At 42.0% G+C, this 17,404-nt stretch overlaps 1 protein-coding gene across 3 annotated transcripts in view; it reads right to left on the reverse strand.

The window, feature by feature from the left end:
- GPD2 (glycerol-3-phosphate dehydrogenase 2) overlaps positions 1–17,404 on the reverse strand; it is a 248,117-nt gene that overhangs the window by 14,940 nt on the left and 215,773 nt on the right. For all 3 annotated transcript variants that reach the window (XM_033943995.1, XM_033943994.1, XM_033943993.1), the window contains exons 14-16: positions 12,023–12,135; positions 10,129–10,207; positions 3,863–3,961 (exon numbers count right to left, since the gene is read on the reverse strand). In XM_033943995.1, the coding sequence (XP_033799886.1) occupies positions 3,863–3,961; positions 10,129–10,207; positions 12,023–12,135 (291 nt within the window). The remainder of the gene's footprint in view (positions 1–3,862; positions 3,962–10,128; positions 10,208–12,022; positions 12,136–17,404) is intronic.

The raw sequence follows: 17,404 nt of genomic DNA on the forward strand, positions 1-17,404 counted from the left end.
ATGGCTGTTGTCAGGTCGCTAAGCTCTAGCGGAGGTAACTGGGGTGCACGTGACTTCCTTGCGCTGCTTACACAGAGGGCACGTTACTCCATTCTATTTGGATACTAAAAGCCAAAAGCGCTGCAATCCCATACTGCACCCAGGAGCCTGGTCAGAAATCCAGGGCTGGCTTGCATTCTCCCATGCCAGGATTTAAAAAAGTAAAAAAAGGTTTGGGGGGAGTATAAAAAGCTACGGGGAGGGGGGGGGGCTGCCAGGATTTTAAAAAGTAAAAAGGTACCGGGGGGGTGGGGGGGAGGCTGCCCTGCGTGCCCTGTCTGCCTGGCAGCCACTAGGCCTGCCTGCCCTGTCCCTGCCCTGTCTGAGCCTACCACTAGACCACCAGAGAGGTGACAGGGTACAGAGCCTGGCAGGGAGGGGGGACAGGGTGCAGAGCCTGGCAGGGAGAATTTGGTTCATAATGTTTTTTTCTTGTTTTCCTCTTCTAAATCTAGGGTGTGTCTTATGGTCAGATGCGTCTTATGACGAGAAAACTACGGTAATTTCATCGTACAAGGATATTGTACATGAACATGTAAGAGATGCAACTTTTGCTGTAAATGGTCCAAAATATTGAAATTCGATATCATTGGCATTAAAATCTATAACCTCAGTAGATATGTTTAAGGAAAACTTAAAGACTTATCTTTTTTCTCATGCCTATGCTTAGGTATAATGGGTAGCACTGTGACGATCTTGGAACACAAAAGCATATCATTGATAATTTTTCTGAAAATTTTATTTATTTGGGTTTGTATTATGTATTGACCATTTTTTATATATTATGTATTTTAAATATGTTTTAGATTGTTAGTCGCCTTTAAGGTTCTCCCTAGGGTAGGATAGAAAATTTTAAATAAACTTGAAAACTTGGATTTAGGGAACATACTGGGAGATGAGGAGCAGGCTGAGATTTTTCAAAATTGTAAGTTGCCATGCTGTTCTGCTCAAATGCAACAAATGTAATATAAAGTACTGTTTAGGATGTATGTTACTGTCAAGCAACTAATGTGCTGGTATAAGCAGGGCACGGGTTCATGCTGGAGAAGATATGGCGAGGTTGGCAGTTTTTATCACCTTTGGTGGGAATGTTGTGAAAGTAAGAATTTTGGGGCTATAGTTTGAGAGATGATTCAGGGAATTACTGGGTGTGGTATTGTGTTGGAACCTGATTTGTGTTTACTCAATGCAGGTACTACAGAGTAAGTCTCTGACTAAATGTCTGATTTATCTATATCTGGTGGCAGCTAAGGATTGTATTGTTAGATATTGGAAACACCAGACTGTCTTATAGATTGGAAGTGGTACAGAAGCTGTTAGACATTCAACAAATGGAATATATATAGCTGCATATAAGAATCATAAATTAAAGGTCCACAACACACCTAGGGATCCCTGTTTACAGTGGAGGAAGATACAGAAGAATTCTTAGAGCTACTGCAAATTTCCTTCCTTTTGATAAAGACGAAACTACCTTTGTATCAAATGATCTGCTCAGGGAGAGGATGGGCTATTGGGGTGTTTTATATATAACTGAGAAGTGAGGTGTACTGAATTTGATATTTTGAAATTAAAAGCATAATAATCTTAGTTTGTTTCTGAATAGCCAATTTCTTAGTTCTGTGGACTGTTTTCTTCTTATAAAAATTAAATAAAAAAACAACAACTCTGTATTTGTAGACTATACAATAAGGTCAGAATTAGAGAATGACATGGTAGCTGTTACCCGCGGTCAGCCGCGGGTAACCCGCTGAAATGGTGGGGGGGAAACAGTGTTCACTGCGGCTACAGGGACAAGGCCATTCACCGAATGTGCTCCCTCCCTCCATACTGATAGCCACCGCCCGATCGCTGCTCAAGCATCTCTCTCCCTCCTGATCATTTCCGCCAGATTGCCGCCACTGCCTGAGCATCTCCCTCCCTGCTCCTTACCTTCGTGGCAGGCAATTTCTCTAAATTTGCTTCCTACGAGTAGCCGGAGTGTTGAAATCGTGTGTGGCTGCCGTAAAGGTCATCTATGACACAACCGGAAGTTGCATCAGAGACGACCTTTCCTGCAGCCACACGCAACTTCAACACCCCGGCTGCTTGTAGGAAGCAAATTTAGAAATTGTCTACCCCAAAGGTAAGGGGCAGGGAGGGTGAAAGGGAGGAAAGGTGGGGTGGAGCCAAACAGACACTGAAGGGACTTGGGGAAGGTTGGGTGGGGAGGAAAAGACGCTGAAGGGAACTGGGGAAGGTGGGGTAGAGAGGAACAGATGCTGAAGGGAACTGGGGAAGGTGGGGTGCAGAGGAACAGATGCTGAAGTGAACTGGGGAAGGTGGGCTAGAGAAGAACAGAAGCTGAAGGGAACTGGGGAAGGTGGGGTGCGGAGGAACAGACGCTGAAGGGAACTGGGGAAAGTGGGGTGGAGAGGAACAGACGTTGAAGGGAAATGGGGAAGAAAGAGATTCCAGACTATGGGAGCAGTGGAGGGCAGAAGATGGGTGGCAGACCAATTGGGGTGGGGGTGGGGGGAGAGATGGAAGGGAGAGGCACAGTAACAGAGCAAATGGAAGAGACAGAGAAGGCAGACAGTAGATGGAAGGAAATGAATGAGGAAAGCAGAAACCAGACAACAAAGGTAGAAAAAAATTAATATTTATTTTATTTTTTTTGCTTTAGGATAAAGTAGTATATTAGTTGTGTTGATAAAAATGTATAAACAAATCCCTGCCAGCTGAACATCTCTAGTTCAGCAGCCAGAACTTTGATTTATAAGGAAGGAATAAGCTAAATATTGCAGTACTAAGGCTTGTATGGACGCTGTGGGGACAGTGGTCGCGGGGACAGGGGCAGTGACAGGGACAAATTTTTTCCCTATGTCATTCTCTAGTCAGAATCTCTAAAAAAGCAAAGCATATAAATCAATGTGCTGACAGAATCTCAAGATAAGTGAATAAATAACTCCCCTATCAAACTCCAGTGGCTACTGTGTCTATAAGTGGTTTCCCTCTTTTCCTGTTAATGGAAAAAGATAGAAACCACATACTGCAGAGGGGATGTGTTAATTCTGCAGTTAGAAACATGCTACCCTCCTAATTTGTTGAAGAAAAAGTGGATTCCAATTAGATTAAACCAATTCATTGTATTGACCTGTCTTGCTCTATGGCATATATTTTTCCTCTTGATGACTTTTAAAATAAAATATGCACTTGTTTAAATAGATATGATAATGTTTTAGAGAAGACAAATAGATATGATGATAATGTTTTAAAGAATACCCTCTTTTAATGCTGGACACAGCCTGTGAAAATGTTCTGCATTTAGATTCAAGAATGCTCTTATCTACAGCTCATCTCGAGAGAGACAATTACCATTTCCTTTGCTTTCATCTTGTTTGTTTAACTTGACACAATAAAGAAAGGGCTGACATTGACCAAAATCCCTAGCATTAATTTATTTCATGTTCAGCATTCATCATTGCCATGGTGCAGGAAAGATCTGGCAGTCATTTGAAATACCTGCACCAATGCAAAGCCTCCACAAAAATAAACCTGTGGGCTGGTAAAATAATCCCAACAACAACTTTATGGGAGTAAAATAAGATAGGTATCCCAAAGCTGCTATTATCATTGCTGTGCCTTTCCTGTCCTTTAAAAATGTTCTTGACAATGTTTGCTAAAATGTGTCATTTGTTACCCAGCAATCTCTTCTATCTTTACAAGATGCACAATTAAAATGGGGGACTAAACAAGACAAATACAGATTTTATTGAATCTTTTGTTATGGTGAAGAATTTTTTGCACTTTTCTTTCACCACTTGTGACAAAAAATACTAACCTGCAAAAATTCATTGAGCTCAACTTGTCCATTTTTATTCACATCCACTTCATTAAGGATTTCATGGAGTGTATTCGCATCCATTTGGATATTGATGCTCTAATTAAAACAAAAACTCAAACTAATCATTTCTTCTCTTTATAGTAGCAGTGGATACTACTCATAGCAACATAGATATTTTTATATTTTCTATACCGTTCTCTCAGGCTGAACTCAGAATGGTTTACATTAATTTATTCAGGTATTCAAGCATTTTTCCCTGTATGTCCTGTGGGCTCACAATCTAATGATACGAGTATGATGACAGTTTGTATAACATCATCTTTAAAATCAATTACGTTTAGAAAAATATGATTTCTAAAAACAAGGAATGAAGAAATTGGTTAGATCAGCAGTTTCCTTCCTCTGAAGGGACACCACCTTGTTGTGCTGGAGGGGCTTGTGTGTTTAGGCTCCGTCTCTGACAGTGTTTAAGGCCCAGTTAAAAGCCCACCTACAGTGCTTTTAACTCCTAACTCCTCTCACCTTGGGTTCTGCATCCCCAACCCTATATGTCATGTCTGTCTGTCCAAGTTAGATTGTAAGCTCTTCCAAGCAGGGACCGTCTATAAATGTCAAAATGTACCTTTCAGCACTATATAAGTAATTAGTAGAAGTTTCAATGAATCGGAGGGCTATGCTATAAAGCCACTCATATCAGGCCTCCGAACAGAAACCAGATATAAAGGGCTCCTTTTACTAAGGTGCACTAGCGATTTTAGCGCACGCTAAATGAAAAATACTAACACAAGCTCTATGGAGGCGTTAGCGTTTAGTGTGCGCTAAAACTGCTAACATACCTTAGTAAAAGGAGGCCAAAGTGTCCCAAACCTGCTGGAGGATCAAGATGGTGTCAGAAGACATTATGCTGGACTGTAATGGGGAAAAGTGTGGATATATTCTTCCATGCCCAAGGACCCTCGCCTCATTGTCCAACCAGCTTTTGAGAACCACTGTGTTTGCCCATTAACAGAGGGGAGCACAGCTATGGTTGACCCCAAAAGATTGAGTCAGAGCTTGGAATATAAATTGGCTAAATTGACTTGTGAAGCACATCTCAGAAACCTGGGAAGGCTCACTGTGTGAGAAGGTGTAAATTTTGCTGCTTTTGTAGAGGGGGAACATCTTGATGGCCTCTTTCCTGATTTAGGGGAATGGGAGGAGTGCCTCAGTAGTATTCCCTATGCTGCTTAGCAGGCAAGATCTGAAAACATTTTGCCTGTTATGAAAAGCCATTCAGACAGTGAACTCTTATCTATAGGTGATATTTTTATGATTATCTGCAATCTTAATTACGGGACATTACTGCCAATCTCAATTTGACTGAAGGTCCAGAGTTTATATGGACAATGGTCAGCATAAAGGGACTCTGGATTTGATGGTTCTTCTGGAGAATTCTATGGTATTAGTGACTACTGATAACCTTTCTGCTGGAAACTGATCAGATTATGGAGTTGGAATTAAGCTTTAGACATGTGAAGGATCTGTATAGGAGTGTTCAGTGCTGTAGCAAGACTTTTTTTTTAATCTTTATTAATTTTAAAACCAACAATAAGTGCAACAAATTGTCCAACATTTTATACTTTAAACAGCACTTAATTCAATCAGATTATACATATATAATAAATACATGTCCCTTCCCCCCATTATACCACTTAGAAATTATTAAGGAGTACAAATGCTCTAGACATAAAAATTGCAATCAAACATAAATTAAATTAAAGGTATATTCCCACCCTGGACGTGTAAATAAAATCAATATTCACTCCTCACAAAATTTTGTCAATGATTCCCAGACATCCTTAAATTTCCTATAATATCCCTTTTGTAATGCATTCATATGTTCCAGTTTAAAAGTGTGACATGAAGATTCCCATCAAAAACTGTAATTTAACCTATCACAAGATTTCCAGTTCTTTAAAATAAGTTGTTTGGCAACACCTGTCATGATGAAAAGCAGTTTGTTATTATGGGAAGTTATTGGGCTCTTGGCCATCAATACCGTACCAAATAGCACTGCATCATATGTCAAGTTCAAAGGGGCATCTAGTACTCTATTAATTTGACCCCATATGGATCGCCAAAAGTTAAGTATCAAGGGACAAAAGAAGAGCAGATGATCCAGTGTCTCAATATCGAGATGACAGTGCCAGCATCTATTTGACTTAGAACTATCTAATTTTTGTAATCTAACAGGGGTCCAAAAACTTCTATGCAACAACAACAACAACAACAAAAAAAAACAAGTTTGTCTCATAGATGCTGACGCTGTACACCTCATTCTCCAAGACCAAATTCGTGGCCATTGAGTAGCAGAAATCTGTTGCTTAATCTCAATGCTCCATATATCCTGAAGGCTCGGTTTTGTTTTCTTATTCAAAAATTCAGATATTAATTTATACCACTTGGCTGCCTGATGCCCCAGCAAATCTGTCTGGAAGCACAAGCCTGGCAAACTATACTGATTGTTTAGATTCCGTCAATCAGGGAACCCCCTCTGAATGGCCAGCTTCAACTGCAACCACTTATAGATTTGAGACTTAGCAATACCAAATGTTTGTTGCAGTTGTGAAAAGTCAAGCAGCTTTCTATTTGATAAAACATCATCCAGTGTATGTATGCCCGCCTGCAGCCAGTGCTTCCAGAGGATCTTAGACTCGCCAATTTGAATCTTGGAGTTCAGCCATAGGGACTAACACATGGATTTATGAATCGGAATAGATGTTAGATAATTAATAAATTTAATGTCTACCATGTCTAATAAAATTCTATTGTCCTTATACATTCTAGGTAATTTGATATTTAAAATGTGATACAATCTCAATGGAGACAGGAGCTGTCATTCCAGCATTAACCAGTCTGGAAGATTTTCCATGAGCTCAGGGAGAATCCAATACATACCCTAACGCGTTATATAGGCCTGTTGGTACCTATAAAAGTTTAGAAAATTTACCCCATCCACAGCAATTGGTTTTTGTAAAGATATTAAAGCAATACGAGCAATTTCACCCAGCCAAATAAATTTGGTAAGAATACTATTTAATTTCTTGTAAAAGGACCCTTGAAAGAAATTCTGGTAACATGCCCATTTGGTAGCAAACCACAAGCAAAATCATCATCTTAACAGTTTGGACTCTCCCCCACCAAGACAGATGTAATGGATTCCATTACTCACACATTTCTGTGACCTTCAGCAATAAAGATTTTTCATTTACTTTCATCGTATCTTCCAGTGTTTTTTTTAATCCAAATATCTAAATATTTTATACCCTTTTCTTTCTAAAGAAAAGGGAATGAGTCAAATAGTCCTTTTGGACAATGCACATTTAGTGGAAGAACCGATTTACTCCAATTTATTTTATATCCAGAAAATTTCCCAAATCTGTCAATCAAATCCAGTAAATGTGGAATGGTAGTTTCAGGATTCCTCAAATGAAGCAAAATATCATCTGCATGGTGGGGCTTGAAGACTTTTTTTAAAAAAGGTGGTCACTATTTAGAAGGATGAACTTATTGGCCTTAAAATCTTGAGTCCTGGTTCTGAGTAGAATGAATGATTTGAATAAAACATTTCCTTATTTCTGTTTTCTACTTTATGGTGGATAATGTTTTTTACTGTTTTATTTTATTTTTAAAATTTTCCTCACCCCTAAACAGCTTCGGGATTTATTTTTGTATTATGGAGAAGGCTCGCTGAATATTTTGGCAGTTTCCATAATTAATCCTTAAATGACTTGCTATATTTATTCTGTTGCGTCTATAATACTAAGATTTTTTTTTCCGGTGTTGCGCCCTCACCTGGAGTACTGCGTACAGCACTGGTCATCATACATGAAGGAGGACATGGTGCTACTCAAAAGAGTCCAGAGAAGAGCAACTAAGATGGTTAAGGGGTTGGAGGAGCTGCCGTACAGCGAAAGATTAGAGAAATTGGGCCTCTTCTCCCTCAAACAGAGGAGATTGAGAGGGGACATGATCGAAACATTCAAGGTACTGAAGGGGATAGACTTAGTAGATAAGGATAGGTTGTTCACCCTCTCCAAGGTAGGGAAAACAAGAGGGCACTCTCTAAAGTTGAAAGGGATAGATTCCGTACGAACGTAAGGAAGTTCTTATTCACCCAGAGAGTAGTACAAAACTGGAACACTCTTCTGAAGTCTGTCATAGGGGAAAACCCCCTGTGGAATAACCTCATTATGTCAGGGACCCATCTTTAGATGACAGCCCAAACCCCTGCAAGGCAGCAGGGCAGCAAGCCAAGATTGCAACAAGGGAAGGCTCCCCAAATCGAAGCCTTCCAAAGCCTAAAGTCCAAGGGGCCCCCATAGGAGGAAAACTGCCAACCAAAGTGGGGAAGAATATTAGGAGGAGACAAGGTTCCCCCCCTCCGAATCCCCAGGAAAAAACAGTGACAACCTCAGAAGCTGAGGAAGTAGATCTAAATATTCCGTCCGTTCCTCCATAAGAAGGAATCCTAGAAGCAGCGGCAGGAACAAACACACACTGAGGCCTGAATCACAGAGAAATATTTGAGACCTGAGCCACCAGAGAACCTCTCAACTGAGGCCCAAGCCCTAAGAAAACCTTACCACTGAGGCCCGAGCCACAGGAAAATATTCCAACTGAAGCCCAAGCCACAGGAAATTTCTCCACTGAGACCTGAGCCACAGGAGAGTCCCCAACGGAGACCCGACCCAAAAGAAATGCTCGAGCCACAGGAAAATCACCCAAACGGAGGCCCAAGCTACAGGAAAAAACATCAAACTAAGGCCCGAGCCACAGGAAAATCTCTCAACTGAGATCGAGCCACAGGAAAGAAAACTCAATGGAGGCCCGAGTCCATTGAAAGAACACGCAACTGAGGCCTGATTCACAGGAAAATCCCTCAACTGAGGCCAGTCCACAGGAAAAATCTCTCCACTGGAAAGAACACTCAACTGAGGCCTGAGCTGCTGGACAATCTCTCAACGGAGTCCTGAGTCGTCGGAAAATCTCTTAACTGAGCCACAGGAAAGAACTCTCTACTGAGGCTGGAGCCACAGGAAAGTCTCTCTACTGAGGCTTGAGCCACAGGAAAGAACTCTTAACTGAGGCTGAGCCACTGGAAAACACACTCCCCAGAGGCCTGAGCCACCGGAAAGAACACTCAACGGAGGCCTGAGCCACTGGAAAGAACACGCAACGGAGGCCTGAGCCAACGGAAAGAACACTCAACTGAGGCCTGAGCCAAAGGAAAAATCTCTCAACTGAGACCCGAGCCATAGGAAAAATCTTTCATGTGCACTTAGGGTTTTGTGATAGCTGCTGCCGTGCTGTGTCCCTCTGTGCCAAATTCCATTTTCGAACACGGAGGCAGGGAACACGCGGCGACTCTCCCTTCACGCCCTCACTCACCAACCGCTGCTGATGCCACTGCTCTTCTTCAAAGCAGCCTGCTGAGGTTCGCGGCTAGCTGTAGCAAACCTTGCATGCCGCTCTGCACCTCGGTGGCACGTTCCCTCTGACGTACGCAATCGCGTCAGAAGGAATGTGCTACCGAGGTGCAGAGTGCGCTACAGCCGACCGAGATCCTCAGCAGGCTGCTTTAAAGAAGAGAAGGGCAGACACAAATGACCAGGAAGCTGCATGCTGGACAGGGGGAGCAGGGAAGAGGGACAGGGGGGAGCAGGTAAGGAGTGCTGCTGGACAGGGGGAGCAGGGAAGAAGTGCTGCTGGACAGGGGGAGCAGGGAAGAAGTGCTGCTGGACAGGGGGAGCAGGTAAGGAGTGCTGCCGGACAGGGGTGCAGTGAAGGGGTGCTGCTGGACAGGGGAGACGTAAAACGAAGGGAAAAGGGCTGCTGCTGGACAGGGGAAGCAGGGAAGGGGTGCTGCTGGACACAGGAGAGGTAAAAGGAAGGGAGAAGGGCTACTGCTGGACAGGGGGAGCAGGCAAGGGGCGGTGGTGGACAGCCGAGGAAAGAGAGAGACAGAAAGAAAGACAGACAGACAGAAAGTGGCCAAGGAGAGAGAGAGAAAGAAAGAAAGAAAGACAGACACACACATCTATTCTAGCACCCGTTAATGTAACGGGCTTAAAGACTAGTAATTATTAAATTATATATATAATTATATTATATTATATTATAAATTTTAAAATAACACAACAAGGCTTAAAATCCCAGAAATAATTAACTAACATATGACCAAAGATAGATAAAATTGAAATAAAAAAAAAAAGAAGTGTTACCTCTAGAACACGCTGGACATCACGTAGTGTGATGAACCCTTTGTTTTCTTTATCAAAATTATGAAATCTCTTTTTGTACCTAGAAGTTAAATGTGTTATTAGAAAGCTGTATACTAATACACAAGACATAACATAAATATGCACAAAAGTACAGTAGATAGAGAAGCATACATGTTTGATTCAAATAATTACAATAGTCAGGTTACATTATGGTGGACTGTACAGTATAAGTGGTTCTATTTTAATGCAATTTTCTGTCCAAACAATTAGTAAGAGCAAATGTATTTCAATATAGCACACTTACTTACCGTAACAGGTGTTATCTGGAGACAGCAGGCAGCACAAACAGATATTCAGACAGTTGGAACTCATTGGTGACCTCTAGATAACATAGGACTCTCCTCACATAGAGCTTTCTCAAAGTCTGACCGTGTGGTCTGGAATGTTGGAAATCTTACTTCTTAACTGACATGAAATGCTGAAAAGGACGGAAGCATGTGTAGGGAAAATTCTGCCTTCGTGATCTTAAGGAAGGGCTCCCTGCATGTAAATGTCTACAGCTCTGAAACTCTTCTCGCCAACGTTAATAGCCACATGGAGAATGGTCTTAATGGTAAGATCTATCATGGACGCCTCACATGGAGGCCATGCAGAACCAGGTAAGGTTGCCAATGGAAATGGCTGCTTTACCAGTGGTCTGAGCATTAGCACCCCTTTTAAGAATCTGGCTATGTCTGGATGAAAAGCCAGGAGAGCTTTGCATTCTCAGACTCAGAACACCAGAGCCCCACCACTTGGGAAAGTCAGCACCGCTGAGATTGTAGCACTAAATGGAACCACCTTTTCTGTTGTGTACCAGTGCTGAAAAGTCTTCTATGCCTTAGTGGAAGAGGAGACCGCCGCAGGCTTCTTGGCTCTAAGGAGAGTAGCACTGACTACCCGAGTATCCTTTTCGCTCTAACTCCGCATGCTCAAGAGCTGTGACATAAGAACATGATCCAGATCTTCTATGATCTTTAGTCCTTAGGAAAGAAGATCGGGCTGAAGCTGCGGTCTCGAGACCTTTGTTCGTCTGAAGACATACTAAAGGATCCTTTTACTATGCTGTGCTAGTGGTTTTAGCGTGCGCTACATTGCCATGTGCGCTTCACGCTAACACCTCCACAGAGCTGGTGTTAGTATTTTACGCGTAGCGCGGGGGTTAGCGCGCGCTAAAAACGCTAGTGCAGCTTAGTAAAAGGAGCCCTACGTCTGTATGCCTCAACTTGCATGGCCAATCTGGAGCCACAAGGACTACTCTTGATGAGTTGTTTGCTATTTTGTGGAAAATCAGTCCTGTCATGGACCATGGAGAAAACACGTACAAGAGATCGCTCTTTGGTCAAAGCTGGACTATGGCGTCTGGATCTTCACTTCCGGACACTGATCTTTGACTAAAGAAATGGTCTACCTTCTTGTTCCTCACCTTAGAATTCAGACTGAAAGTTGGACGATCCATTGAAGAACAATGGACTAGAATGTGCTGCAGATAACGCCCATTCTCCTGGGTCTAAGGTCTGCCTGCTGAGGTATTTGGCCTGTTATATGTGCCTCAGAGATCACCTGGAGGTATATCGCTGCCCACCAAAACAATAAATAGACTTTCAGGCTCAGCTGCACACTCTTGGTGCCTCCTTGGCAATTGACTTACGTCATTGCTGAAGCATTATCTGAGAAGACTCAGATGGTTTTTCCTTCCAGAATCTTCTCCAGCTTCTGCAATGCCAACTATATGGCCCAAATCTTCAGTCTGTTGATGAAACACTTTCTACTATTATTATTTCTATAGTGCTACCCTCACTGGATGGTATGTCACACCTGACTAAACATTTTGTCAACATAAATTTTCAAATACCTGTCCATATCTGATGGGGAAAGACTGATTTCAGATCGGTCTGTAAGCTGCTCTGACTTTGACTTGTATCCCATTTCATAATATAAGAACTGTTTAGCAGCTTTAATTTCTTCCTGCAGTATAAAATAAACATTTTATATAATTTAATTAACAGAACATCTTAATATTGTATTCCCTGTAGCATTACTAAAATGGGGAAAAAAACCCAAACTTAGCTAATATACATGAACAGACCTCCTCATACGACTAAAGCCTCCCAAGCATTTCTGTCTATGCATGGCAGCCATGTTGATCTCCCTGTTCAAGAATAAAATACTTTCCTGCTGGGAAATCCAAACACTTTTAAGCATATGCAAGCATAATGCTATCCACTCTATCTGGTAAAAATAACATCTTAAATAATTTCTCTTGTAAACTGAAGCATATCAAGTAGTGTTGTCCATTTGCATAATACTGCAAGCACAACAACTTCATTATACTCCTGGAATCAAATGGAAGTTGCAGTTAAAAGTCAGACCCATGGCACTTATGTGTTTATAATACAAAGTGAGGTTGTAACATTGCAGACTTTTATATATCAACACATATGAGAAGATATACTTTAATTCCACGTTCACAAGCCAGAATGTTTAAGGTTATATCCAAAGCCATGCACTGCAAAAATCACAACTGATCTAACTGTGCTAAAAAAACACAACTTTAAAATGTAGCATTTGTAAACAAGGTATGTGAATCATAGCCATAATTATTCCATTGTGTACTCATTTACTGATTGAAAATGACAATATTCATTGCTCTAACTTTATGCCATATTTTAAATCTTGAAAAAATGATTTTTTGACTAGTTGTGGTTAAAATATAGACATCTATTCAAGTACTTAATCTATTATACAATAGCCCAATGTGTCAACTTATCAAATATGAATCCACTGTGGGCTCTTAAAAATTTCTGACAAGATAAGTAGTAAGAACAATATTAGATTTTATGGCCATTCACAGTGTGCAATTGCATCAAACATTTGACCACATACGCAAGGTGGTTATAATCATAGCCCTAGAAGTCTTGAAATCTTTTTTTATTTTTATAATTTGCATAAAATATAAGCCTGTAGACTCTTTAGAAAAGCCATCATTTTCAGATTCTTTCATAAAAAAAAAAGATCATGCACAAAGTATATTGTTAATGGTATAGTATGTCATATCTGTGTTCTGGCAACCAAAAGAAATGTGATGAGTGGAAATCTTGTTCATAGCTTTTGTTGTTTGGCAGTCCAACCATTTCTGTTTACTAAAGCATATACTAAGCAAAGCCTGGTACAAATGGAAAAATACAGTTAATTCTGATAGTTTGTCACCTCATATAACCGACAAAGGTGTCTCCCAATTTTGCAGAAGAGTTTGCTTAAACATATCATGGAGTGGCAGCTGAAAAAATTCTCTGGGAGACTCAGAGAAATTGAGAATATTGTTAAACTGCGCAGCGAATGAGACATTAGGCTCTATTGGAAAAGGCAAATCCTCAGGCGATGCTCACCGACTGGAAAAAGATAGAACAGGAGATTAAGGGTCTGAAAAAGAAAACCCATTATTTGAATCAAACCTAGAATCAGATAACTCCTCCAGAAAAAAATGCCTGTGAGAAAACCTACACCAGGGCCCGCGCCTCCCTTCTGAAGGCCTGCATGTTTTCCCCCTTCTTTCTAGCGTCCTCCAGCTTCCTGGTCTCACCTTCAAAGCAGCCTGCAGAGGATTGCCGGTCAGCTGTAGCGATCCTAGCAAGCTGACGTCAGCCTCCGCTGCATGCTCCCTCTACCGCGATCCCATCCCTCCTCTGAAGTACGGGACCGCGGCAGAGGGAACGTGCTGCGGAGGCTACGGCAGCAAGCTAGGATCGCTACAGCCGACCGGCGATCCTCTGCAGGCTGCTTTGAAGGTGAGACCGGGAAGCCGGGAGAGAGATGATGGACAATGAGATGGAGGGAGGGATGGAACAGGGTATTTTCTCGCGGGCCAAATTTAATTACCCTGCGGGCCAAACTTGGCCCACAGGCCACAGGAGTTTGACACCCCAGTCATAGGATAATGGAAGAATCACTACATCGATCCTGTAAAACCTGATAAAAGTATGCATGGAGGTCCAGGTAGCAGCCCTGAAAATTTCTTCCAAAGAGATTACTGACGACTCTGACCAAGCGGAAAAAATGCGGAATGAGCATTCATATACAGAGGGGGCTTCTTTTCAGTAGTGATGTAGGCAGAAGAAAAAAAACATACGGATCCATCTCGAAATAGTGGCTTTCGCAGCTGACCTGCCTCTATGGGCAGGACCCACCTGTACGAACAGGTGATCGGACACCCGAAACTCGTTTGTGACATTCAAATACCACAACAAAAGTCTGTGCACATCCAACAATCGCAACACTCAGTCCTGTTTGTTTGATCCAGAGGGAATGAAAGCAGGCAGTTGGACCTCTTGGTTGACATGGAAACTAGAGACCACTTTTGGGAGAAAGGAGAGAACAGTGCACAAAAACACATTGGAAACAATAATCTGAAGAAAAGGATCTTTGCAGGTTAAAGCCTGAAGCTTGGAAATCCTGTGGGTCGAAGTTATGGCCATCATGAAAACTGTCTTGACAGCGAGATCCATTAAGGATGCTTGCTCCAGAGGCTCATAGGGCGGATGAGCCAGCGATTGGAGAACTAGATGAAGATTCCAAGTCGGACAGGGTAGCCACAGCGGGGACTGAAGATTCAATGCACCCTTGAGAAACCAGATAATGTCTGGATGAGAGGCCAAAGAGCCTCTCAGGGGCTAGGACCCAAACAAGAGAGAATGGCAATCTGAACTCTCAGAGAGCTGATGGCCAGATCCTTCTCCAGACTGTCCTGAAGGAATGTGAGAATCAGAGGTACAGACAGTAAAGATGGATTTTCATGCTTCTAGACACACCACGCTTGATAACATTTCCAAGCTTTTGCATAGGCTGCTACGGTTGACTTCTTTATACTACATAAGAGAGTAGCTATTATATCTGAAGAATAGCCTCTACTAACTAAGGTTGCACACTCAATAGTCAGGCTGTAAGACCAACGCAGTCCGGATCCTGTGTAAGGAGATGAGGATGGCAGAGAAGACAAAGAACCTGATCCAGCTGCAGATGAACCAGGTCGGCATGCCAGTCGGGTGCCATGAGAACCACCTCTGTGCGCTTTGATCTGCCTCAGCAGATGGCCTATCATTGGTCACGGAGTGTCCAAGACTTCACTTCCTGGCTCACGACGACAGTTGAAGAAACGCTCCGCTTCTTGTTGGCCGCTGACACTATGAGGTCGAATGTTAGATGACCCCACTGTTCTACTATACAGCAGAAGGCTCTCTGGGTCAGGGACCATTCTCCCAAGTCCAGAGTTTGACAGCTGAGGTAATATGCCTGTATGTTGTCCACTCCTGCTAAGTGCACTGAAGAAATTGCCATGAGATGATTTTCCACCCATTGAAAGAGAATCTGGGCTTCCTTGCGCAGAGATATGCTTCTGGTGCCTTCCTGGTGATTGACATAGGCCGCCACTATGGGGCTATCCAAGAAGACATGCACTACCTGATTCTGGAGAAGAAAATCACTACCTGATTCTGGAGAAGAAAATCAAAGTGAAGGAGAGCCAGCTATATCGCCCGAAGTTCCAGGTAATTGACTGACTACTTTCTCTCGGAGGGAGACCACTGGCCCTGAACCAGGCTGCCCAAGCAAATAGCACCTCGGCCAAACAGGCTGACATCTGTCGCCAGGAACACCTAATCGAAGATCCGGAGGGCAAGGCCCCAGGACAGAGATAAGAGGATACAGCCACCAGGCCAGACTGTTCCAGGCCTCCGCTGTCCAAGGGAGCCAGGCATTTAATGGATCCCTCTGAGGTAAGAGGAGAGAGTCAAGAAAAATATCTAAATGAGGTTTCCTACAAGCTGTTTTGTGACATGGGTTGCATAACTCACTTGTCCAGTAATAGAGCGGGATTGTATAAGAAATGATTTGTAGTTGTAGCAGCTTTTGAGACCATTTAGGTTTCTATCTCAAATAAGCATATGAGAATACATAGGGCTCGTCTTAACATTAGTGCAAATAATCAAAATCCAATAACCTCTTTAATGTATTTGTTATATTTCAGAAAACTGACAGAAGAAGCTTATGTAGTTTGTGCTGTATTTCAGCAATCTACAGTAAAGATGCTACACAGGCAAGCCAACAGTCAGATAATGAATAGATCTATGTGGTTTCAAAAACTATTGTACATACTCCTCCTTGTACAAATCATATGCTGGTTCTGCCTAAAAAGAATCCAATTTCAATCAGAACCAATAAGACAAAACATTTTTAATTGTAATCACATACAAATGTCTTCTCAGAGAAAATCAGAACTGGTTCAAAGCCACGGTAGTATGCTGAAAATTCTGCACTAAAAATGAAGCTAAATAACAAAATTCTGAAGCTACTGGAAGCACAGATTTTCAATGTATTTCCTCTTAAGAGTACTTTCCCCACCCTGTCCTCTGCCCTTTTACTACTGTTAAATGCCACATTTCAATCTTCTCACACCACTGCTTTAGTGTTAATAGGTGCTGCATGTTTTCAACAAAGCAGAGAGGGAAGAGAAGAGCTACCATGTTAATGTGTTTCCTACCTTGATCCCTTAGGGAAAGGTCTTGACACTGCTATCCTATCGGCTCCTTCTACTTAATTATAATTGTTTCTCCTTTGAGGAATTCAATCACTTTCAGCACTTAATGGCCAAAAAGGTGCTTAAATGTGTACAATGTAATTAGGATGAGAAAACACTGCATGCTTCAGTTACATCTCTAGTGTTTTTTTGTCATTATACAATTAGGCTGAAAAACACTGAGTGATTTGATTCTTAATTTGGACTATTCATTCTGACAGCTTCTAATCCCTAAACTGGGTTCTTCTGAGTCTGGGTACAGGGAGAACTCCTTGCAGTGATATGGGAATTAATAGGCTAATATGAACAACTGAATTCTACTTGCTAGGTATTGAGATTCCAAAATAACTTGAGAGAGAGGAACTATACAGCTCTGAGGGGCAGATGTAGAGAGTTTATTAGCTACCTCAAAAAGCTGAAAGGCAAGTGATGCCCACTTGCTTCTGCCTACAGAGCCATTGTTTAAAATGGTGGTACCTGAGCCCTAACTGTACATCACAACACATCACTAACTGCCTTATTTGAAGGCTGATACCCATAAGGGCACCCCATTGCACAGACAGGCAATGTTTATTGCTTTATTTAGCAAACTGACCCCCCTTGTATACATTACAGCAGTGTTTCTCAACACTAGGAGGTATGTAGCCTAGCTGCCAATTCCTGCCC

Source organism: Geotrypetes seraphini, chromosome 5 (assembly GCF_902459505.1).
Source record: "Geotrypetes seraphini chromosome 5, aGeoSer1.1, whole genome shotgun sequence".
Taxonomy (NCBI): Eukaryota; Metazoa; Chordata; class Amphibia; order Gymnophiona; family Dermophiidae; genus Geotrypetes; species Geotrypetes seraphini.